The sequence below is a fragment of the Littorina saxatilis genome, linkage group LG15 (assembly GCF_037325665.1).
Source record: "Littorina saxatilis isolate snail1 linkage group LG15, US_GU_Lsax_2.0, whole genome shotgun sequence".
In the NCBI taxonomy this organism is placed as follows: Eukaryota; Metazoa; Mollusca; class Gastropoda; order Littorinimorpha; family Littorinidae; genus Littorina; species Littorina saxatilis.
The window spans coordinates 14,384,961-14,411,146 of NC_090259.1; the positions used below are offsets into that span (position 1 = coordinate 14,384,961).

The window sequence follows — 26,186 nt, forward strand, 5'->3', positions numbered from 1 at the left end:
GGATATGCATGTGTGTGTGTATGTGTGGAAGTGTGTTTGTGAATGTGTGTGTGTGTGGGCACGTGTTCTTATGGTGGGAATGTGCACAATGTGGCAGCAATGATAAGAAGAAATTCCTCTGATAGGAAAAACACCCCCGTCAAGGGAAATAACCTTCTCAGTTGGTGGCAGTGAGAATGGTTATTTCCCTTTGACCAACGGGGGTGTCCGTCTATAAGTCGTTGTATAATTTTAATCCACCAATAACTCCCTAACCGTGTGTTTGACTGGTCCCAATTTTTGTAAGGACCGTCTCAGGAATGTATAGAACCTGTTCACCAAGTTTGGTGACGATCGGTCCGTTCATTCTTGAGATCTACTTGCGAACACAAACACATCGAGTGAAACCTATACACACCCCTATACCGGGGGTGTAATTACACACACACACACACACACACACACACACACACACACACACACACACACACGCACACACACACACACTTCTTTTTTGTTCTATTCTTCTGTTTCACATTTTATTGAAATGTACACAACATTACATAACTTTCTTTTCAATACTTCCTGGAATTTCAGAACACAGAGCAGAAGAAAAGAATACAGTTGTCAACTTGTGTTAGTGAACAGGAAATATCTCTCTAATACTATAGTATTATTATACTATAGCACTAAGCAGTTGTTTTAATCAGTCTGGTTTTCTCTTGTTTTCATCTTATGAACATTCTAAATGTTAGACTAACTTATTGTCTTGTACAGAATAACAACTGTGTGAATGGTGCTATACTGAATGAAAGAGTGTGACATGAAGTTCTTGTACATCATTGTAAAGAGTGTGAATGACGTTTTAGTTTAGATGTCAAGCGCTTAGAGCAAGCCTTTTTAACGAAAGTTTTTGATTTAGCGCTATATAAATGTTATTATTATTATTATTATTATTATAGACGATGTTAGGAAATAACTCTGTCAGGATTTCCAAGAGTTGTGGAAGAGTTGCGCTTTAGGGTGACAAACAATAACACGTAGTCCAAAACTCAAAACCATGATCACAGTCAATAACTGACTCCGATATGCATGTTTTGCAGTGTCCGCTCGATATGTCTTTGTATTCAGAAAATCTCTACATCGATGGCCATGCAGTGATAGCTAGGCATGCAGACTGACTTCAAGAGAATCTCACATGACCTCAGGCAAAACATGTTGTCAACTATCACTGGGGGCAAGCGTTTATTGCTGCAAGAAATCGTAAAATCCGATTGTGTATATTTTCAAAAGAAATGGGGTTACATATCGACGAGATACTGCATTACATACATACCATGGAGTCAGTTATGTACTGCGATCATGGTCGACCACTTTCAATCCAAAACAGATTGTGTCTGCTTACTTTAATTCTTATACATGTTTATTATACACGTAAAATTCCTTAAACTTAATTACCTTTCTTGTTTTCTTGGTGAAATATAATATGCACACAAATATCAGCAGCAGACCGGGAAACAACACAACAAGGTAACACATTTACACTCAAAACGTACATGTATGTGGCACCACTAACAAAATATGATTGCAAATTTGAGATGGCCAAAGGGTATTCTTCTTCTTCTTCTGCGTTCGTGGGCTGAAACTCCCACGTACACTCGTGTTTTTGCACGAGTGGAATTTTACGTGTATGACCGTTTTTACCCCGCCATTAAGGCAGCCATACGCCGCTTTCGGAGGAAGCATGCTGGGTATTTTTGTGTTTCTATAACCCACCGAACTCTGACATGGATTACAGGAATTTTTTTCGTGCGCACTTGGTCTTGTGCTTGCGTGTACACACGAAGGGGGATAAGCCACTAGCAGGTCTGCACATAAGTTGACCTGGGAGATCGGAAAAATCTCCACACTTAACCCACCAGGCGGCATCGGCCGGGATTCGAACCCTCGACCTTCCGATTAAGAGGCCGACGTCTTACCACCCCGCCACAGCGCCCGTCGCCAAAGGGTATTAATGCTTCACATTTTAAAAGACCTCAATAACCAGAAACAGCTAGGGATAAAATCATAAAATTCTAATCCAGGTAAAAATCCCTAATTAATCACCTAAACAATTACATTCTTACTTTCTTTGTCATCAACAGGTTTACAATCTTTCTTTCTTTATTTGGTGTTTAACGTCGTTTTCAACCATGAAAGTTATATTGCGACGGGGAAAGGGGGGAGATTGGGATAGAGCCACTTGTCAATTGTTTCTTGTTCACAAAAGCACAAATCAAAAATTTGCTCCAGGGGCTTGCAACGTAGTACAATGTATTACCTTACTGGGAGAATGCAAGTTTCCATTACAAAGGACTTAACATTTCTTACATACTGCTTGACTAAAATCTTTATAAAAATTGACTATATTCTATACAAGTAACACTTAACAAGGGTAAAAGGAGAAACAGAATCCGTTAGTCGCCTCTTACGACATGCTGGGGAGCATCGGGTAAATTCTTCCCCCTAACCCGCGGGGGGTCCAAAAGAAATACCATTAGGAGTTGTGCACACAAACAAACTGATGAATGCTGCCAGTTGAGTCAAATGTAAAAAAGCTTAAATTGGAGCATAATATGTTAATATTTAAAATTACATTTCACAGATAATATTCCTGTTATAGTTCTCACATTCTGCCTCATGTCTCATCATAACAAAAAACAGATGTGACAAAAATAACAAGACCACAAATCATGTACATTCTGAATGATTGAAAACCACTTTCTGTGGATAAAACCTGGTATCTTATGCTTAATGAAACACACACAAAAATCTCTCTATAAATCATAAACATCCTTTCCTTTATTTGGTGTTTAACGTCGTTTTCAACCGTTCAAGGTTATATTGCGACGGGGAAAGGGGGGGGGGGGGGGGGGGGGATGGGATAGAGCCACTTGTTAATTGTTTCTTGTTCACAAAAGCACTAATCAAAAAATTGCTCCAGGGGCTTGCAACGTAGTACAATATATGACCTTACTGGGAGAAAATCATAAACATACAAAATAACATAAATCAACAATATCCTTATCTACATGCAGATACCATTTGAAAAACACTGTGAATTACTGAGAGAAAAAAAGAAGACATTTTCTGCACAAAAATAGTCAATGCATTTACAATATGCAGCATTATTTCAGCAAAGATTAAAAGAACACTCCTGAAATGCATCTCATGATTCTATAAGCACATTTCACACTTCATTATGTACAGTTTGCAGAAATCAAGCAATTTCAATCTGAACTGCAGAAAAGCATGGTATGTAACAGTAACACTCCTTGCAACATTACATGAAGCATAATGGCACGCTAGATTTTCCAAGCCGGGTTACAGTTTGTTTGTTTGTTTATTTGTTGCTTAACGTCCAGCCGACTACGCAGAGCCATATCAGGACGAACCGGGTTACAGTTAACCCACCAACAAATTAAAATAGTGTAATCATGTAAGCCATAATTGACATTTAGCTTTCATTTCTCTTTAATGTACATTGTAATAGACACAGCAACGAGACATGTCAAAAGTGTCGATCAACAGAAGCGGCCCAGTCCAAACTACACTGGTGACCATTTTCATTTAACAAAATCAGTGAAATTACAAACTGCTGATTGGAGAAACAGCAACAACACACACACACACACACACACACACACACACACACACACACACACACACACATAGAGCTGCATGAATAAAAAAATTTGAGAATAAATTTTCATTTGATTAATATACTTACCCAGTTCACATATAGTATGTGAATTGGGATAAGATATGTAATTTAATCTTAACAACGAAGTGACTGTCGTAAGATGAACAAAGTTAAAAAAAACAAAGGATTACTGACAGTACTCACCGATACAAGTCTTGTGTCGTCTTTGTATCGGTAAGTAGAGTAATCCTTTGTTTTTTTAACTTTATATACACATGTATATAAAATATCAGAAGTTGTGAAAGAATCAATTAAAAGTCAGCAGAGACTTTCTACTGAGATTTGTTAAAATCTCTTAGCAGAGCAAAAGAGAGAGAAAATGTGTCCCTTCACAGGCGGGGAAATCAGACCCTCCTCGGACGGGACCGAGATTTCAAAGAGAATCTACTAGCCCGAGGGGAAATAGTATCAACAGAAAAATCTAGTCCAAAGGAGGACCATTGTTTTACTATAGTGACCAGACACGTGTTTCGACACTTATGTGTCTCATCAGTGGTCTAATGGTAGATATATATATATATATGAAGATGAGACAGTTTGGCTGGTTTAAACTTTTTATTGTGTTAAATAAATTAACTTTTTCAAGCTTTAAAGTTTTCCAGCCTTCATTGTGTGCAGTGGTGCAGAGGAAGAGGAGTTTTTGAATTGTGTGTGTATATATACATATGTATAAAAATCTCTTAGCAGAGGCAAAAGCGAGAGAGAAGTATATATATGTAGACCAGAAAATATTTCAAAACAATCTCCTCAAAAGTTATTTTCAATAAATATGAAATATATTGTGATGCCATGGAAGGCTTCTCCAGAGAGATCAATGGAGCTGACAGAAACGTAACGCGGATTCAAGAATGGTTCTATGAATATGGTTAAAACAAGGAAAATTAGAAAAGGCCTAAAGAATATTTTGTATATATATATATATATATATCAATTAATATCCCATGACATCCCTTCTTTGTCTCTGTAAATGTACTCTATGTATATTTCTTGTATTTCCATTGTTCTCTTGTTACATCTATGATGTAACTATTGCACTCTTATAACACATAAAATAGTGGATAAAAAAGGGTGCACGAAATACATCATAGCTGGCTCTACTTTCTGTCGTCCTTGACATTCCAAAGTGCACATGTACCTGTCGACCGGATGTGCAACGGGTTACCATGCTTTTGAGAACTTGCGCGAGAGTCGTTCAGTGCTATTGCTGAGTTTTATTATCGACTTGCCGAGACTATCATCACAGCGTCATAGATTTCATGACGTCTGTCGTCCATCGCGTCATATTATGGGGACGTAATCTGTTATTCGCTGTTCTATTTCTCTCTTGTGATCAACATGACAAGCCGTATGTGTTCGAGTGTGTGTGCTCGTGCTCTCAACTAAAACAGATGTCAAACTAGCAATTGTTAAAAACCCAGTCAGTCCGACCAGCACTGCTATGTTCAGGCTATGCTCATGTGAAGTTACAGCGTGCCCGGTACACACGCCCTTATCGGTACATCATCGACTACGATTGTTTTCTGGACAAGCTGTTTAATGCATTTTGCGAGTATTTCTTGCTCTTCTGCGGTGCAGTAGGCCCTATAGACGATGAAAGTTTCCACGATCTCAGGAGATGCGTGTGTAACCACTAGGTATTAAGTCAAATCCGTGTAAGAGGCTTTCAATTGGTGGGGACAACCAAGCCACCATTATGCACCGACTTGACATAGATCAACTGACGTGCCTTTAGAATAAGGTATGTGCAGAGGTGCCTCATCTGAACACACAACGAAAGCTTGATGTTTCCGTCACACTTTGTCATTTAGATCTTCATGGGATATACAGGTTACAACACTCGTGATTTTTCATATGGCTTGTATTTCCGTCAAGACCCAGCGGATGAATATCAAGGGACTCACGAGCCACTCGCCACAGGCTCGTGAGTCCCTTGATATTCATGGGTCTTGACTGAAATACAAGCCATATAAAACAAGTCGCGTAAGGCGAAATTACTACATTTAGTCAAGCTGTGGAACTCACAGAATGAAAGTGAACGCACTGCATTTTTTCACAATGACAGTAGTCCGCCGCTTGTGCAAAACGGAGTGAAACTGACGAGCCTGTTCAGCGCGGTAGTTGTTTCGCTTTGCTGCATAGCACGCTTTTCTGTACCTCTCTTCGTTTTAACTTTCTGAGCGTGTCCGACAAGGAATAAGATGAAATTGTTTTTAAATCGATTTTGGAAATTTAATTTTGATCATAATTTTTATATTTTTAATTTTCAGAGCTTGTTTTTAATCCAAATATAACATATTTATATGTTTTTGGAATCAGAAAATGATGAAGAATAAGATGAACGTAAATTTGGATCGTTTTATAAAAAAAAACATTTTAATTACAATTTTCAGATTTTTAATGACTAAAGTCATTAATTAATTTTTAAGCCACCAAGCTGAAATGCAATACCGAAGTCCGGCCTTCGTCGAAGATTGCTTTACACAAATTTCAATCAATTTGATTGAAAAATGAGGGTGTGACAGTGCCGCCTCAAAAGTATTTATCGAAAAAATGAAAAAAACGTCCGGGGATATCATTCCCAGGAACTCTCATGTAAAATTTCATAAAGATCGGTCCAGTAGTTTGGTCTGAATCGCTCTACACACACACGCACAGACAGACAGACAGACAGACACACACACCATGACCCTCGTCTCGATTCCCCCTCTATGTTAAAACATTTAGTCAAAACTTGACTAAATGTAAAAACACTCGTGTTGTAACCTCTATATACATTACGATTCACAAGATAACAACATGGAAATGCAGGAACACTACAAAAACACATTCAAAACACACTCGCCAGAGGCTCGTGAGTCCCTTGATATTCATCCGCTGGGTCTTGACTGAAATACATGTACAAGCCATATAAAAAAAAACATTCGTGTTGTAACCTCTATATACATTACGATTCACAAGATAACAACATGGAAATGCAGGAACACTACAAAAACACATTCAAAACTGCACCAAAAGTTACAAAATTATTCTAAGCATGCTCTAAACTCATGCAAGTCTCCTTTCCTTCAAACATTTTTCTGTCCTCTTCCATTACACTGTACTTCATTACCCCCATTGCTGTGAAATTCAGGTTGCTTCCCCACAGTGGAAAGCTAGCATAAACGAGCAAACAGGTACACAACACAATTATGCAGCTGTGCTTGTGCCTGTGCTAATGTTCAAACTGCCCAACACCACTTGTGTAAAATGTTGAGAACGTGCTCAGGTATAAAATGTACATAATCCAGCTGAGCTAGTGTTTAGTTCTGTTCAAAACCACTTGCATAAGGCAAAAAAAAAAATCTGTTTACGGTAACATAGGCAAAAAAATAGGGTCGGTAGGTCGGGAATTTTTTTTTTTTTTTCAAAAAAACCATAATTATTTATAAGTTATTTTGCCAAAAGACAAAGACTTTTTTTTTCTCCCCCCAAATGCCAAAAAAAAGTCTAGGGTCGCGCGAAAAAATAGGGTCGGTCGGGATACAGTAAACAGACTTTTTTTTGTGTGCCTAAAAAAGAGCAGCACGCACACAGCCTGGCAAAGTTTAGCTTTTGCTGATGTTAAGACTGTTCAAGTCCACTTTGTATCATTTTTTTCTATTTAGTGTTCACAGTATCCAAGACAACTTGGGTTAACAAAAAAGTCCAACACACTCACTGTGTTTTCTAGCTCAGCTAGTGTTCAGACTGTCCAAGAGAACTTGGGTGAATTAATCTGAAAACACACACAGTGTTATCTAGCTTTGTCAGTGTGAAATTCACACTACCAAAGATCACTTGCATCAAATGCTGAACACGTGTACAGTGCATACAGCCCAGTTCAGCTAGTGTTCTGATTGTCCATGACCACTTGGCTAAATCGTTCAACAGTTAGTTCAGCCAATTGTTCTAGCATTCACACCGCCTGAGACCATCAACAATCAGCTCAGGTCTTGAGTCGAAGCCACAGCATATAGAACCCAGCTCAGCTTGTGTTGGTTTCCAGAGTGTGCAGGACCAGGTTCTGCAGCTCTTCCATGGGCATATCTTCCAGATTCAGCCCTGTGTTGTCAGCCTGCAACTGCTGCAAGTTCATAGGGGTCATCATTACAGGATCTCCGGGGCCGACCAGAAAGTTGGTGGGCGTGGATCCGGCAGAGCTGACCTGGGTCAGTGTGGAGATTCCAGACGTTGCCATCATGCCGGGAGAAAATTCCGACCCGAAGTTTTCCATGACGGTTTCGTTGGCGGCAACCGACGTGAGCTGCACAAGCTGCTGTCCCGGCTGCAACTGGAACGAATCCATGGTGGATGAGTCCAGCAACATAAAGCTATCCTGGTCTGCCTCACTCCCTGACATCTCTGACATCACCACAGACGGGATGTTGGAGGGAGGGGGAGAGCCTAGGTTAGAGCTGAGTTGTCGCTGCATGCGGTACCCCACGGGCTGAAAGTTATGGGGGGCGCTAGGCGGAGACATGGGCATGGGGGACGCCACAGATGATGTGGTGGACTCGGGGCTCTCTGGGGCGTAGGCGCGAACTTGCTTGCTGCTGGGTGGCGATGTGTCCGCCCTGACTTTGGAGTTCTGGCTCCTGCGCTTCGCTTTGAGTGGGGGTTTCTGTTGAGGTGGGGGCTGTGCGGGGAGTGAGGACGCCGGGCTAGCTGGGTTGCTGTAGCTGAAATGTTGTAAAGATAGCATGATGTAAAATGTTTCTTGGTTTTGTTTCCACCACACTACACTAGATCAAATATTATATCTGTCAAATTTGGGCGTTTTTTTCCTAGGAGTGTCTGACATTGTCTTGATTGTTACATGCTTGCACACCCGCGTGCACACACACACACACACACACACACACACACACACACACACACACACACACACACACACACACACACACAATATTCTGCATAAAACAACCCATAAGGTAGAAACAAAGGCACATATATATATATTAGAATGGGGAAGCAACATCAAGCATTTAAAGACAGAAGTACAGACTTGTCACAGACAGAACTACAATGTACAGACGATACTGTCAGAAGGAAAGAGAAACAGACAGCGGTGGTACACACACATTAACACACACTCACTCAGACACACACAGAGGCATGATCGGCCAAAGGGACAACACTGAAAACAAGAGTTGTTCCCCTAATGCAGCCACTTACCTTTGCTCATTCACAAATATCTCTTTCTTGCTCCATCCCAAGTAACGGTTCTGCACAGAGCTTTCTGCACACACAAATAAACTCTTGTCAGAAAAAAGTACACAACCACATATCTTCTGTAAACAAATACATATAACATTGTTTGTCATACACTGAGCAATTATTTCATCAAACTGGAAGTACGATTATGTCCGCTTAGAGTCTGCACTGAACGTCGTCACTGGCTAATTCAGCAAAAAGTGCCCACTGTACATCAGGGGATCAGCGGTAGGTCAAACGAAACATAATAATTATATATCCCCATTTCAAGAGGTGTGTGTGTATGTGTGAGTACGTGTTCGTAATGATGGTTATACACTCATGAAATAGGAAGGTGTTTTTCAACTTCAAAATGATTGCTCAGCGATTTGTCTAAAAATCCAATTGTAGGTATAGTCTATTTCTGTCCTTCTTCTTCTGCGTTCGTGGGCTGAAACTCCCACGTACACTCGTGTTTTTGCACGAGTGGATTTTTACGTGTATGACCGTTTTTACCCCGCAATTAAGGCAGCCATACGCCGCTTTCGGAGGAAGCATGCTGGGTATTTTCGTGTGTCTATAACCCACCGAACTCTGACATGGGTCACAGGATCTTTTCCGTGCGCACTTGGTCTTGTGCTTGCATGTACACACGAAGGAGGATGATGCACTAGCAGGTCTGCACATAAGTTGACCTGGGAGACTGGAAAAATCTCCACCTTAACCCACCAGGCGCGGCCAGGATTCGAACCCACGACCTTCCGCTTTGGAGGCCGGCGTCTTACCACCAAGCCATTGCGCCCACTGTCCAAGCTTGTGCATGTGATAAGACCATCCCTCCACTCAGACACATGTAACATACATCTAATGGAAGGGCGCTGGTTCTGAGCGACGCTTAGTTCTCGAGATAGGTGTTCTTTCTTTTCTTTATTTGGTGTTTAACGTCGTTTTCAACCACGCAGGGTTATATCGCGACGGGGAAAGGGGGAAGATGGGATAGAGCCACTTGTCAATTGTTTCTTGTTCACAAAAGCACAAATAAAAAATTTGCTCCAGGGGCTTGCAACGTAGTACAATATATTACCTTACTGGGAGAATGTAAGTTTCCAGTACAAAGGACTTAACATTTCTTACATACTGCTTGACTAAAATCTTTACAAAAATTGACTATATTCTATACAAGAAACATTTAACAAGGGTATAAGGAGAAACAGAATCCGTTAGTCGCCTCTTACGACATGCTGGGGAGCATCGGGTAAATTCTTCCCCCTAACCCGCGGGGGGTGAGATAGGTGTGACCACATGACGTCATTTATACTTTCGTCATCAAAGATCTTTCGAATTTCAATCAGTGTCATTTCCCAGTTCTGTGTTCTGCGGTCGTTTGGACGGACTTGACAAGTTGAGAAAACCAATGACATTTCATTTTTGCGAAGCAACTGAATATGACAAGAAAAGAAAGCGTGCAGAAGTATGCTTGGGTCCTGCAAGACTTTGTGACCAACAATTTCTCCCTTTGAAGAAAATGAAGATGTCTGCTTTTCGTCTGCTTTCAAGGTTGGGAGATTTAACAGCGCACACCTTAAATTGCAAGACGTATTGGACAAGAATGTTGTTATTCTTCTTTCTTCGAAGTACCATAGATTTGTTCTTGGCCATATTTTCGAGCTGTGCATTGTTATATTATGGGAAAAACACGTTTGAACGCAAATTCGCAAAGAAATTTTGATCATTTGCTCTGAAACTGCAATGTCGATTTGCCAAAACAAAAAATTCTGGCTCAATATGCGAAAACATGCTGGTAGTGTCATATTTTTTTAAATGGGTGTGGAAGAACTGCTCATAATTAACATAGCACTCCGGCCCTGTTCTTTTTTTCGTCACACCCAAAACCGTTATTTGTTTTGGGCGACGCAGCATTAATCACAGTATCTTGACCGCTTCGAGTGCAGGCAGAGAATTTTGGGATAAATAATTTTGCAGGTGAATTCACACTTGTGGCAGTGCAGAAATGAATTCTCCACACAAAAAAAGTCACACTCTACACAGACAGTATGTACTCGAGGTTTGTGATTTCAAACCTCGTACTGTTGTTGAGTCGATCCCTGAATTCTGATCTTTTTGAAAGAGCACACAAGTCAGACCATTTGACCTACAAACTTACCATTTTGTGGACTTATAGTCATGCAGAAGCTGAAGTTAATGCACACCAATTATGAAGTAATTCGGTCAACACATGTTTAAGTTATTAACATTTATTTAGGTTGCATTTTGGGGGAGGTCATCCTGTATCCTGGCCATATCTACGATGAGTCAAATTAATGATAGGGGAAGGATTGTGACTTTAACCCCTTGGGCTTGACTGCCATTAACCCCTTCACTGCCACAGTATAACAGCATTTTGGTATTGCTGTGCGCCAGGGCAAATTTCGCTTTCTTCGGTTGGTTCACTAATCTGTTCACTGCTCAATCATTTATTGAGATATCTCTTAGATCTTTGGCATGTGGTTTGCTTACACCCTTGGCTATTATGTGATAACATGATCATTGGACTTTGTTTGTGATTGTTACAGAAAAAATCGATATAATGACCATACAATGACGTACCTAGTACGTGCTGGGCAGTAAAGGGGTTAATGCTATTATAACTATCATCCCAAAAATCAAAACTCTGACAAGGGAAACAACCGCTGTATATTGCCCTCTGAATTGCAGCAAGAAGATTGTCTTCCCTGGGGACTATTTTCTCAGTTTTCGTCCAATTAGGATATGTTTGATGTTATGTCTTTCTTATTATTTTGTCCGGCAGTCCAGGGGTTAAAACAACTATTTCGGCAGGAGATAATATCAGGCATGGGAATTACAAAATAGAAAAAACTCTGAAAATGCAGGCCGAGGTCCAGGGGCCGCCTAGGCTCTGGCGGGGAACAGGGGGGGCGAAGCCCTATGGAAGGAAAACGAATTTTAGCATTTTAGACCAATATTTTGATAGTTCTCGTGTAAGCAAATAATGGATAGGGAGACAATAGTATACATGTCCATATAATTCAATTTACCTTTTTTTTGCCGAGGACAATTTTTTATTTTTGCTGAAACATAATTTTCTTTTTGTGGAAATCCGCGATTTCCCAGACAATTCCCATGCCTGTAATATAAAGGTGATAAGGAGTATGCAGAGGTGAGGTAAGGTGAGGGTTGGATGTGGGGTACGCTACCATACCTGGTATTAAAGCAGGGTACACCTGTTTCAATTCACTGATGTGCAGATTTGTTCCCAGCACACGCTGGCACTGTAAACAGTCGTAATTCACATTATTACTTTTTATAAAATAAAATACCCAAACAGAAATAAAATCACAGGTATTTATAAGGGACGCAGGCACAGATGTAGACATGGACATAGAGCATGCAGACACTGACAGACAACACACACACACGCACACAAGCACGCACACACGCACGCACACAAGCACATGCACAGACAGGTACACACACATACACAAGAGGTCAATATTTTTAAGTTTAGGTAAGGTAATATGTCACATACACACTCCGACACATGAAAGCAGACACGCACACATGAACACTGACACACGCACAGAGGGTCTATATATATTTGAGGTTTAGGTAAGGTAAGGCCCCCCCAAAAAATAGTCTGTTTACGGTAACCCGACCGACCCTATTTTTTTCGCGCGACCCTAGACTTTTTTTTGGCATTTGGGAAAAAGAAAGCAAAATAACGTAAAACTATGGTTTTTTGGAGAAAAAAAAAAGAAAAAAAATCCCGACCTACCGACCCTATTTTTTGGGCCTATGTTGCCGTAAACAGACCTTTTTTTTTTTTGGCCTAATGGCATGTGAAACCCAAAACAAAATCCTATTTGTTTCTCACGGAACATAAGTCCAAAACAGTTAGACAGCTAACTATCCAAACCATGAAATCAAAAAAACAAGCAAGGTTAGCTACTGGATGTTACAATGACATTCAAATTCCATTCTTGTTTTTTCATTCTGTTTGTCACAGAACCAGGTGCTACACATTCTTCATTAAGAGGTGTCTCTCACTGAAGAGGCCTCACTCCACTATATAACGATTTCCATATGAAAGAAGGAAGGCACCATTAAACTGACTGTTCGATGCTGGTGCTGTAGCTGAACCTTACCCCGATGTTTTCGATCAAATGTGCCAGTCCATGCCTCTCGATTTTCTCCGCCTCAATGGGTGGGGCAAACGCTGCAAGGCCTGCACAGAAAAAGAAAAAAAAATCAATTTTACATTTTTTTCAATTTCTCCTGTAAATACCTGTAGTATTGAACCCCCCCCCCCCCCCCATTTTTTGTAGGAGCACACACACACACACACACACACACACACACACACACACACACACACACACACACACACACACACACACACACCTTTGATTACAAATGAGTAAATATTTTACTGATTTCTCCTGCAAATAACTGTTGTATTTATCTGTTCTCTTAAAATGAAGGCACTCTGAACACAAATTCTGAAAAAATAGGGTTTTACCAAGACTTATGTTCCTATCGCCTTTTTTAAAATTTTATTTTTTAACGTAAGGTGCTGTGTGTCTTTACGACTGATTGTCTTCCATCTCTTTTGGTCATCTCTCCTTTTATATTTTACTTATTATTATTTGCTGATGAAGACCCTGGGTCAAAACCATTTCTGGTAATCTTGAACTTTAGCGTGTTAAATTCATAGCTCAGAATCCAGTGACATTCTTTACTTATTTTTGATACAAGTCCATGTAAGCAAGCCAAAGAACATTTGTCGTGAAATTAATTGACGGATTGAGCTCCAAACTTAAGCATAATTAATTAATTTGGTTGTTCAATCGACGAAAATGCACTGAAAATGGCATACGTTGTCAACCATGGGACATCATTTACACGAAAAAGTTGTCTCCCTTGTCCGCTCATACGGATAATTCCTTCTTTGACCCATGTAAACGAAATGCATTTGTACAGTGCATCGGAGTTCATTCCGTAACTTCAAAGGGATCTAAAATGACTTGTTATGATTACAAGTGCAGGTTCTACAAATTTGGAGACTTGAATGCCCCTGAATTATGAGCTATGAATTTAACACGCTACAGTTCAAGATTACCCCATTTCTTCTGCCTGTTTTTTTGTCCAAGTTTCTGGAGAGTACATTTTCATTAGCTTGAATATATCCTGGGTTAAACCCTGCTCAGAGCGTCTTAAAAGGGAATCCTTCTTCTTCTTCTTCTGTTTTCATGGTCTGTTTTTGCACCAGAGGGATTTTACGTGTATGACTGTTTTTACCCTGCCATTTAGAAAGCAATACGCAGCTTTCGGGAGAAGCATGCTGGGTATTGTCGTGTTTCTATAACCCACAAAACTCTGACATGGATTACAGGATCTTTCCCGTGCGCATTTGGTCTTGTGGTTGCGTGTACATACAAAGGGGCACTAGCATGTCTGCACATAAGTTGACCTGGGAGATCGAAAAAATGTCCACCCTTAACCCTACATGCGCACCAGGATTCGAACCCACAACCTTCCGATTGGGAGGCCAATGTCTAATCCACTAGACCAATGCTCCAGTCAAAAAGGAGTCCAAATTGTATCAATGATATTCCTACCATCCTTTTTCACCACAACTGCCAGAGCGCCTTTGGACATCATATGATTCCCAGAAAGGGAACTCTCTGAGAAACGCAGCAGGAAGGTTCCGTCTTGGACATTGGGGTCATCTTCCAAAGCAGCCCTGCACTGTTCACGGCTTGCAAACCCATAGATATGCCTGTACAGAAAAAACAAGTCGCGTAAGGCGAAAATACAATATTTAGTCAAGTAGCTGTCAAACTCACAGAACACGTGGAATTGACAAGAAGAGCGGGGTAGGCCTATTCGTTGCGCTGAGAAGGATAGCACGCTTTTCTGTACCTCTCTTTGTTTTAACTTTCTGAGCGTGTTTTTAATCCAAACATATCATATCTATATATTTTTGGAATCAGGAACCGACAAGGAATAAGATGAAAGTGTTTTTAAATTGATTTCGAAAAAAAAAATTTGATAATAATTTTTATATATTTAATTTTCAGAGCTTGTTTTTAATCCGAATATAACATATTTATATGTTTTTGGAATCAGCAAATGATGGAGAATAAGATGAACGTAAATTTGGATCGTTTTATAAATTTTTATTTTTTTTTACAATTTTCAGATTTTTAATGACCAAAGTCATTAATTAATTTTTAAGCCACCAAGCTGAAATGCAATACCGAACCCCGGGCTTCGTTGAAGAGTACTTGACCAAAATTTCAACCAATTTGGTTGAAAAATGAGGGCGTGACAGTGCCGCCTCAACTTTCACGAAAAGCCGGATATGACGTCATCAAAGACATTTATCAAAAAAAAGAAAAAAACGTTCGGGGATTTCATACCCAGGAACTCTCATGTCAAATTTCATAAAGATCGGTCCAGTAGTTTAGTCTGAATCGCTCTACACACACACACACACACACGCACGCACGCACGCACGCACACACATACGCACATACACCACGACCCTCGTTTCGATTCCCCCTCGATGTTAAAATATTTAGTCAAAACTTGACTAAATATAAAAAGTAGGTGAATGTATTGATTTAATACTGCTGTGTTTTAACTCTGTGTGTGTGTGTGTGTGTGTGTGTGTGTGTGTGTGTGTGTGTGAGAGTGCAGGCATGTGTCACTCACGGTGTGTGTGTGTGTGTGTGTGGGTGGGTGCATGTGCACGTGTTAGCAAAATGCCTTGCAAAGGATTTCAGTGCATGTACATCATGTACAATGGCATTGGGTGTATGTTTCATATAATGTGTGTGTGAGTGCAGTGTGAGTGTGTTTGTGTGTGTGTGAGTGTTTGGTGTGCGTGTCAATGTGTGTGTGTGTAGGGAGAAGAGGGTGGGGGGGGGGGGCAATTGGTCATTTAATTGGTCATGCATTTATGTGTGTGTGTGTGTTATGAGGTACACACGCATCTTTAAATTGAAGGTACACTCACGTATGAATATGTGTGTGTTTCTGTGCACATGCATACATTAACACAGTTAATCCATGAGAGATACACACCCGTCACTCCAAAGGTCCTTGAGCGTGTCATGCAGGAGGTTGACGACGGAATGAAGCCAGCGCCACAGGGAGAAACTCATCGTGTCTTTTTCGTTAGGAGAGCCCTGTCTAGGTAGCGTCACTTTGTCCTACAACATAAGTCAGTGGACATTTTGAAATTTGCAGCACTTAAAATGGTACAAGATAAAAAAAAAGTAGGAATTAAGTTTTGTGTGTGCAACCAATGAGGTGGCGAAGCAAAGCAGAGGTGCCCCTCTAGGGGGTCCAAGGGTATAGCCCCCGGACATTTTTATTCTTTAAATTAAAACCTAATCTATGCATTCTGGGCATTATAAACTAGTAAGAGAAACAGCAGGCTAAGGACATTTTTGGAAGAGGAAACACTGGCTTTCAGTGGAGGAAATACTCCAAAAGACTTAACGAGAAACAACGCCCACTAAACAAACCAAGATGACTCTTTTTTATTTTTATTTTTTTTTATTTTTAATTTTTTTTTTTACCCTTACACCTGTTCCTTGTCCCGGTGTGCTCTCACGCCGCCCCGTCCCTGCACTCACTGCTCCATCCACATCCGAATTTCGTTCCGCTGCCAGACTTGCCGATTTTACAGACGCTCCAGGGAGGGATGTCGGGTCGTTGCGGTAGGATACCCTCGGAAGTTGACACTGCACTTCTGCTGAGTCACTTCGACGGTGTTCAGTAGTGGGTCTGTCCCGAGCTAACGGACGCAGCCCACTACCTACTATGCCCCCTACTAACGACATTGACTGCTAAGTCGCGGAGCCAGACTGAGTGAGGGTCCCCTCCAGAGAGCAGACAGCCACCACGTCCCTCCGTCGACCCCCCAGAACGTCACACGTTGAAGACTGACAGCAGAAGTATTTTTCAGGGAAGGATGGAACAGGAACACTGAGACCAAGGTCACCATGAGAGCTGAGGGCATGAAGGGCCACAAGAGCAAGGACAATTTATAATTTTTGGATGATTAATGAGATGAGGATGATTATAATGGTGATGCTATGGATTTCCAATTTTTTTTACCCTCTATCGCAAAGTGAAATATTTAATGTCAAATGCGAAAAAACAAAGTTGAGGCATAATGGTATTACCTAAAAATTCTTTTACTTCTTCAGCATACTCTTCTGATAAACTGAACAGAAATGTTGAGAACAAATCTTGTCTTGATGACTTGGTCATACCAGCAGAAGAAAATTACTCAGGAGGTAACAGCCAGGCTGTGCATGCATCATGTACCCATACCACAATCATTGAAGGCAAACATCTGCTGGTGTGCAGGCTAGACCGATTTATATCTATTCTGTTAGGCCAAAAAAAAAAATAGGTCTGTTTACGGTAACATAGGCCAAAAAAATAGGGTCGGTAGGTCAGGATTTTTTTTTTTTTTTTTTTTTTTTTTTTTTCCAAAAAACCATATTTTTACGTTATTTTGCCAAAAAAACAAGATTTTTTTTTTTTTTTTCCCCAAATGCCAAAAAAAAGTCTAGGGTCGCGCGAAAAAACTAGGGTCGGTCGGGTTACCGTAAACAGACCTATTTTTTTTTTTGGCCTTATGTTTTTCTATATCCAGTGTCACCGACATTGCTCAGTGTACCTCTGTGGCCTTGCTAATGCACTGCTGCAAACCGTACGTGGTGCTCTCTGTGCACCTAATGTGCGGCTTCTATGGTGATACAGAGTAAGTTAGACAGAATACTTACGGAAATATTCTGCAGAAAAAATTCATCAAGACAGGTACTCAGACATAAAACCTGAAGCCGCGATTAGATATAAAATTGAAAGCCATTGTGCTTTCCTCTGAATGGTCAGTGGAAACGTCTTTTTCAGACCTCCAAAGCTCTGATAAAACCAGGTCTTAAAGAGGAGGGAGTCTTAAAATAGACTCGAGGTAACTTGACAGTGCTAACACAGAAAGACCTGTGTAGGTTTTTAAGATTTTCTGTTTATAATCTCTGTTAATTTAATTACCTCCATTCTATTGACTCCCTCCAGGTTTTTCAGATTTTCTGTTTATAATCTCTGTTAATTTACCTCCATTCTAAGACTCCCTCCAGGGTTTTAAGATTTTCTGTTCATAATCTCTGTTAATTTAATTACCTCCATTCTAAGACTCCCTCCAGGTTTTTAAGATTTTCTGTTTATAATCTCTGTTAATTTAATTACCTCCATTCTATTGACTCCCTCCAGGTTTTTAAGATTTTCTGTTTATAATCTCTGTTAATTTACCTCCATTCTATTGACTCCCTCCAGGTTTTTAAGATTTTCTGTTTATAATCTCTGTTAATTTAATTACCTCCATTCTAAGACTTCCTCCAGGTTTTTAAGATTTTCTGTTTATAATCTCTGTTAATTTAATTACCTCCATTCTATTGACTCCCTCCAGGTTTTTAAGATTTTCTGTTTATAATCTCTGTTAATTTACCTCCATTCTATTGACTCCCTCCAGGTTTTTCAGATTTTCTGTTTATAATCTCTGTTAATTTACCTCCATTCTAAGACTCCCTCCAGGTTTTTAAGATTTTCTGTTTATAATCTCTGTTAATTTACCTCCATTCTATCGACTCCCTCCAGGTTTTTAAGATTTTCTGTTCATAATCTCTGTTAATTTAATTACCTCCATTCTAAGACTCCCTCCAGATTTTTAAGATTTTCTGTTCATAATCTCTGTTAATTTAATTACCTCCATTGTAAGACTCCCTCCAGGTTTTTTAAGATTTTCTGTTCATAATCTCTGTTAATTCAATTACCTCCATTCTAAAACTCCCTCCAGGTTTTTCAGATTTTCTGTTTATAATCTCTGTTAATTTAATTACCTCCATTCTAAGACTCCCTCCAGGTTTTTAAGATTTTCTGTTCATAATCTCTGTTAGTTTACCTCCATTTTAAGAATCCCTCCAGGTTTTTAAGATTTTCTGTTCATAATCTCTGTTAATTTAATGACCTCCATTCTATTGACTCCCTCCAGGTTTTTAAGATTTTCTGTTCATAATCTCTGTTAATTTAATTACCTCCATTCTAAAACTCCCTCCAGGTTTGTAAGATTTTCTGTTCATAATCTCTGTTAATTTAATTACCTCCATTCTATTGACTCCCTCCAGGTTTTTAAGATTTTCTGTTCATAATCTCTGTTAATTTAATTACCTCCATTCTAAGACTCCCTCCAGGTTTTTTAAGATTTTCTGTTCATAATCTCTGTTAATTTAATTACCTCCATTTTAAGACTCCCTCCAGGTTTTTAAGATTTTCTGTTCATAATCTCTGTTAATTTAATTACCTCCATTCTAAAACTCCCTCCAGGTTTTTAAGATTTTCTGTTCATAATCTCTGTTAGTTTACCTCCATTTTAAGAATCCCTCCAGGTTTTTAAGATTTTCTGTTTATAATCTCTGTTAATTTAATTACCTCCATTCTAAGACTCCCTCCAGGTTTTTAAGATTTTCTGTTCATAATCTCTGTTAATTTAATTACCTCCATTCTAAAACTCCCTCCAGGTTTTTAAGATTTTCTGTTTATAATCTCTGTTAATTTAATTACCTCCATTCTAAAACTCCCTCCAGGTTTTTAAGATTTTCTGTTTATTAAATCTCTGTTAATTTACTTTCATTCAAAGACTCCCTTCAGGTTTTTATAAAGGCCTGGTTTTCTCAGATCTAAGGAGGTCTTAACATAGGAATAAAGGCACTGTACTACGGGGTCTTACTATGTTCGCAGACGACCGGTCACCACGAAGGAGGACGGGAGGCACGCCGAGTCCGCCACACAACAACGGAGGCACAAGTTGAAGGAAACACAACGTAGCCTCAAGCCAGAAGTGGAATAAACACACAATAATCCAACAGGTGATAGTCCACACAGAAAGGAAGCCTCTTAGTCCAAAATAAATCCGGGAGCGTAGCAGAAACACAGCCGTCTGACACGCGCGAAAAAAGAAAGAGGACGCGCCACCTAGCTCCTGTAAGGGGGAAGCACTCGGACAGTGCTTGGGATCCACGGTGGCGCATGGTTATGGGAGATAATTGTACTCACTCAGCGTTTTGTCCAATTTTTTCGGCCTATAATAGATAATGTGCAAGAATAGTACTATCGAGGTAAGTGTTATATTGACGGCACTGTACTACAGGGTCTTACTATGTTATTCACTGGCTTCATACCTTGATGAAAGTGTCCAGAGTGATCATGGCCTGTGGGGATGTCTTATCTCCCTTTCCACTGGCAGCCATTACTGAAAATGAAATCCATTCTTTCCATACCATCCCGAAGAAGGCAGTTACATGCCGAAATATTGATTTAAACGTGGGACCTAACCTGGTTACCGGTGTGTTTTCTTTGTATTTAAATAAAATCTGTACTCATAAAAAAAAAATCAACAAGGGAACAGAGCCATTAACCCCTTCACTGCCCACCCCGTATGTAATACGCGGTCATTTTCGGTTTGTCCTACGCCCATAACCGTATCTCATACGTGGGATTTGTGTCAACAACATTTCAGGACATTTCTGAAAACTAAATGGGAGGTAACCACTGTCCAAGTACTTGTAGGGGTTCTAAACACATTTCTTTCCCATAGACCGTTCGGATAATGCTGTTATACTGCGGCAGTGAAGGGGTTAACTTCAATATTCATGAATCAATAAACAATGAGGTGTCAAAATCAAAAGAAGGTGAGACCATTAGTAAACAAAACCTCTTGCTCACTGACTGCAAAATTGCCACAGTTCATTTGCAGTGCTATAACAAGTGCAGGAAAAATGGAAGAAATGGTATGGTTGACCTGCATGCAGACCAAACCTTCTCTAGTATATCCAATTTTTACTTGTTAAATACTAGAAGAAGAAAAAAAGTGTTGGGACATAATGCTGTGAGATATGGCTGTGAAAGAGTTGAGTCCCTTTCGAAAACACAACAAAAAGAAACGGAGACAGAAAAAGGACATACCCAGTCTCTCTCGCAGGAATGCTCGCTCATAATCTCTCAGTCCCCTGCCGTTGGCGAACAAAACTCGCTCGTTGATCATCTGAATGGCATCGTCCACTTTCATCGATGTCGCCATCTCTGCCCTCAGGTCATACTGTCAACAAAAGACAGCTTTAAATATACAGCTGTACCTATTCTTTTAACCTTTTGATTTCTGACATGCAATTCACTTTTTCACCTGTCTACAGCGACCACTATATTGTTCTTGAATCTTTCTTTATTTGGTGTTTAACGTCGTTTTCAACCACGAAGGTTATATCGCGACGGGGAAAGGGGGGAGATGGGATAAAGCCACTTGTCAATTGTTTCTTGTTCACAAAAGCACTAATCAAAAATTTGCTCCATGGGCTTGCAACGTAGTACAATATATTACCTTACTGGGAGAATGCAAGTTTCCAGTACAAAGGACTTAACATTTCTTACATACTGCTTGACTAAAATCTTTACAAAAATTGACTATATTCTATTCAAGAAACACTTAACAAGGGTAAAAGGAGAAACAGAATCCGTTAGTCGCCTCTTACGACATGCTGGGGAGCATCGGGTAAATTCTTCCCCCTAACCCGCGGGGGGAACTATATTGTTCATGCAGTGCCTTGGGCTGTGATGGCAAACAGGTTTAACTGTTATATGACACTGCATGTCTGTCAGTGATTGCTTCGTTTAGCAAACTACAATAAAATCTTAATGCCAACTGTTATATGACACTGCATGTTTGTCTGTGATTGCTTCGTTTAGCAAACTACAATAAAATCTTAATGCCAACTGTTATATGACACTGCATGTTTGTCTGTGATTGCTTCGTTTAGCAAACTACAATAAAATCTTAATGCCAACTGTTATATGACACTGCATGTCTGTCTGTGATTGCTTCGTTTAGCAAACTACAATGAAATCTTAATGCCAACTGTTATATGACACTGCATGTCTGTCTGTGATTGCTTCATTTAGCAAACTGCAATGAAATCTTAATGCCAACTGCCGTATTTTCGAGACAAGGCTTTTATGTGTGAAACTTCTTTTGAGCACACGTACACCTGCCCTGTGTATTTCTTCAGGTATGGCAAGACAAGAGTTGGCTCACTGGTTTAGAGTAAGGCCGTCAACACCAGTCTCGCAACGCCTGTGTTGTATTACTCAATCCTACCCTGTGGCTGAACCTAGTAATGGCTATAGCAAATGTCCATTATTACACCCCCGGTATAGGGGTGTGTATAGGATTCCCTTGATGTGTTTGTTTGTTTGGGTGTGTGTTTGTGTTCGCATATAGATCTCAAGAATGAACGGACCGATCGTCACCAAACTTGGTGAACAGGTTCTATACATTCCTGAGACGGTCCTTACAAAAATTGGGACCAGTCAAACACACGGTTAGGGAGTTATTGGTGGATTAAGATTCTACAAGGATTTATAGAGGGACATATTCATGGTCAAAGGGAAATAACCTTCTAAGTTGGTGGCAGTAAGAATGGGTGCAGTGAGAATGGTTATTTCCCTTTGACCAACGGGGGTGTTTTTCCTACCTCGAAGGAATTTATTATTATTATTAGGTTGTGAGCCCACAACTACTACTAAATTTGCCTGGCTGAATCTCCCCATTAACAGCCTGCAAGGTTGCTTCCTGCATAGTATTAGAATTTATTTGCTGAATGTATTTTGTAATGGACACCCATGTCATCATTTAGGCAGCTAAGGTTCTTGTGTTCCTGTGAAAATATGTTTTGCATCTTTTGAAACCTGACACTGTAACCTTTGAAAACTGCATCTTAGAGACCTGGGAACCCCTGTTTTGCACTGAGTATTCTCAAACAAACTTGGTGTATTTTCAGAAAAATGAGCGTGTGACAGGGAGACTACCGTCGCCCTTCACAGCAGACTCTGCAGAGTTGTTCGCCTTAGAAGTTGCGAGCTATAAGCAACACCTGTGGATTGTAGAGTTCTGTTTGTGATGGGGTCTGGCGGCTTTTGTCTCTCTGTATATTCATGGATTCCTTTGCTAATGCATAACAGATTTATAGGGCTTAGAAATAAGCTCTAAAATTCTCAATCCTGTTTGATTGGACTTCGCCTCCAAAGGTGATTGTGGCGTTGCGGCACTCGGTTACAAGCGTATTCCACACGGAATTTGAACATCCAACTGATTCAAACATGCTTTACACGTGTCCGTCGCATCATTAACAAAATTAACCAAAAAAACATTTAAAACAAATGCTTCTTTCAATGTTTACTGACAAAAACTGTAATCATGTGTCAAAATACTGGATCGGCTTCAGGATGCGCTTGTGAAGAAAAGTAGTCTAGGAATTTTTCTCGTATTTTTTTCTTCTGCCACTGACCGTACTGATCGTATTCTAGACAATCATGCGTACAAAACATGACGAAATCGTATAGGTTCTCAGGTCTGTGCATGCCTATCATGTTCGAGTCTACCACCATGACCATACCTACCATGTTTGGAGAGCTGAAGCTGTGCCACAACTGAGCGCCCACATGTTCCGAAGCCTGAACTGCCCCTGTTCGCACAATGATCGGCAGAGACAGGGTCTGCAGACAGAAAAAGGGGACACTCAGTCATCTGTGAGCGTCATCCATTTTAAGTCACCCTCTTCATTATGATCAGATTTTCTCTTCATGTTGTCATTCGAACTGACTGATCCGTCTTTTCTGAGAGCCAAAAATTATTTGATGTTAATGATTCATATACAGCCCAGATATACCATCTAAACAGATGATGGAAACAATGATGTTTTCTCTTTACATTATTTTCTGATTCAGATTACATGCATGTCAAATTCATGCAAATGGAAGCATTATAGCAAAGGTTTGTTTGTTTGTTTGTTTGCTTAACGCCCAGCCGACCACGAAGGGCCATATCAGGGCGATGCTGCTTTGACATATAACGTGCGCCACACACAAGACAGAAGTCGCAGCACAGGCTTCATGTCTCACCCAGTCACATTATTCTGACACCGGACCAACCAATCCTAGCACTAACCCCATAATGCCAGACACCAGGCGGAGCAGCCACTAGATTGCCAATTTTAAAGTCTTAGGTATGACCCGGCCGGGGTTCGAACCCACGACCTCCCGATCACGGGGCGGACGCCTTACCACTAGGCCAACCGTGCCGGTATATAGCAAAGGTGCCCCTGGAAGCAGCGTATGGCTGCCTAAGTGGCGGGGTAACAACAGTCATACACCAACAAATCCATGCACTCATGCAAAAAAACACGAGTATACAGGGAGTTTCAGCCCATGAACGCAGAAGAAGAAGAAGAAATAGGCAAAAGTGTACACACACTTGCATGTAAGTGTTCGTACACTCGTGTTTTTGCATGAGTGGATTTTTACGTGTATGACCGGTTTTTGCCCCGCCATTTAGGCAGCCATACATTTCGGAGGAAGCATGCTGGGTATTTTCGTGTTTCCATAACCCACCGAACTCCAACATGGATTACAGGATCTTTTGCGTGCGCACTTGGTCTTGTGCTTGCGTGTACACACGAAGGGGGTTAAGTCACTAGCAGGTCTGCACATAAGTTGACCTGGGAGATCGGAAAAATCTCCACTCTTAACCCACCAGGCGGCAGCGACCGGGATTCGAACTCACGACCTCCCGATTAAAAGGCCGACATCTTACCACCACGCCACTGCGCCCGTTACATTGTAACCAACGAGCCTTGCTTACATGTGCTTTGATTTCCTGCATTAGCTGAGGAAAGGTGATTGTAGCGTCGTAGACAACGTGGTACAACTGCTTGTACACACTCTTTGTCTCTTTTCTACTGAAGGACTCCACGCGCAGTTTGTCGTACGTATTTTGGTAGGTGACCTCTCTCGAGTCCAGGCTTCTCGAGGCCCGTTTGCTGGCTTTCGACTCGTGGTGAATTCTGAAGCTGACTCGAGGCTTCTTATTCTGTTCTTGGCCCTCAGCAAGGTCATGATTGAAGGCCAGATAGATGTCCATCTCGGATAAGGTGAGGCTCTCGCCAAATCCCTTTCCTCCCAGTATTCTGTAAGGACAGTGATCAGGTTTCGCATTAAAGAGTTATCTTATGCACCCGAGTTGACCTCTGAAAAGTCTGAAAACGAATTCAACTAACAGTCAAACTTACAAGTTTATTTTTGTTGTCGAATAGTTGCAGGTTTTGAATCCTCTACAAGCATTCACTGCATGCGTTGATTTTTTTCTCTTTCTGGTGTTACACATTTGAGAGCAGTCTACGTGAGTGATAAGATTTATAAGGCTAAATAAATATATACTCGTTCAAAAAATGTCTACTGGCTTGAATCACTGGCTACTGATACAGCATTAAAGCCATAACTTTAAAGCGAAGAAACTCACACACAAAAAGAATGCTTCCAAAAACAGTGCAAGGAGACAATAATATCACAGCTGTGAGCATCTCAATGAATAGCAATGTTTTTCAAGTGACTCAGAAATGCATGAGTACTGTAAAAATCAAAACAAAACCCATCTAAACCATGTAGCGTATGTTACTTATTTTGGGAAAGTAAAGTACTGTACTAATCAATACTAACAGCATTAAACTAACTCTCGCTTTCTCTCTCTCTCACACACACACACACACACACATGCATATTCACCTATTTAATTAAGAAATACATTTGTAACAACAACAACAACACCAACAACAACACCACCACCACCACCAACAACACCACCACCACCAACACCACCAACAACACCAACACCACAAACAACACCACCACCAACACCACCAACACGTGACCACCAACACCAACACCACCACCAACAACACCAACACCAACACCAACAACTCACCCCACAGTGGTACTGAACTTCTTGCTGCTGTTAGTATCGTCCTTGTCTCTGACGCCTTTCTCCTTTTCAATCATCATGGTCAGTTCTGGCTGATCGATCACCATAAAAAACCTGCAGCACAAATAACGGTACATATTGAAACTACGCTAATGGAAAATTTCAATAGTAAATTTTCATTTGATTAATATACTTACCCAATTCTCATAAATGCATTGACTTCAATCTCACATGCTAGATGTAAAAAAACTACTCAAATTACCTGCCCTTGCAGGGTGGTAAGCAAGCTAAAAACAGACGCCATAGCCGTTGCTATGCCCTGTCCCACCTGGTTACCCATAACCCACCGCG

General features: G+C 40.5%; 1 protein-coding gene across 1 annotated transcript in view; it reads right to left on the reverse strand.

Moving 5' to 3' along the window:
* Positions 1-1,035: 1,035 nt before the first annotated feature.
* LOC138948639 (signal transducer and activator of transcription 3-like) overlaps positions 1,036-26,186 on the reverse strand; it is a 53,581-nt gene continuing 28,430 nt past the window's right edge. The window contains exons 10-20 of the mRNA XM_070320209.1: positions 25,839-25,949; positions 24,720-25,044; positions 23,480-23,575; positions 20,993-21,125; positions 20,209-20,279; positions 16,040-16,167; positions 14,569-14,729; positions 13,096-13,175; positions 12,153-12,222; positions 8,915-8,978; positions 1,036-8,418 (exon numbers count right to left, since the gene is read on the reverse strand). Of these exons, the coding sequence (XP_070176310.1) occupies positions 7,725-8,418; positions 8,915-8,978; positions 12,153-12,222; positions 13,096-13,175; positions 14,569-14,729; positions 16,040-16,167; positions 20,209-20,279; positions 20,993-21,125; positions 23,480-23,575; positions 24,720-25,044; positions 25,839-25,949 (1,933 nt within the window). The 3' untranslated portion in view covers positions 1,036-7,724. The remainder of the gene's footprint in view (positions 8,419-8,914; positions 8,979-12,152; positions 12,223-13,095; positions 13,176-14,568; positions 14,730-16,039; positions 16,168-20,208; positions 20,280-20,992; positions 21,126-23,479; positions 23,576-24,719; positions 25,045-25,838; positions 25,950-26,186) is intronic.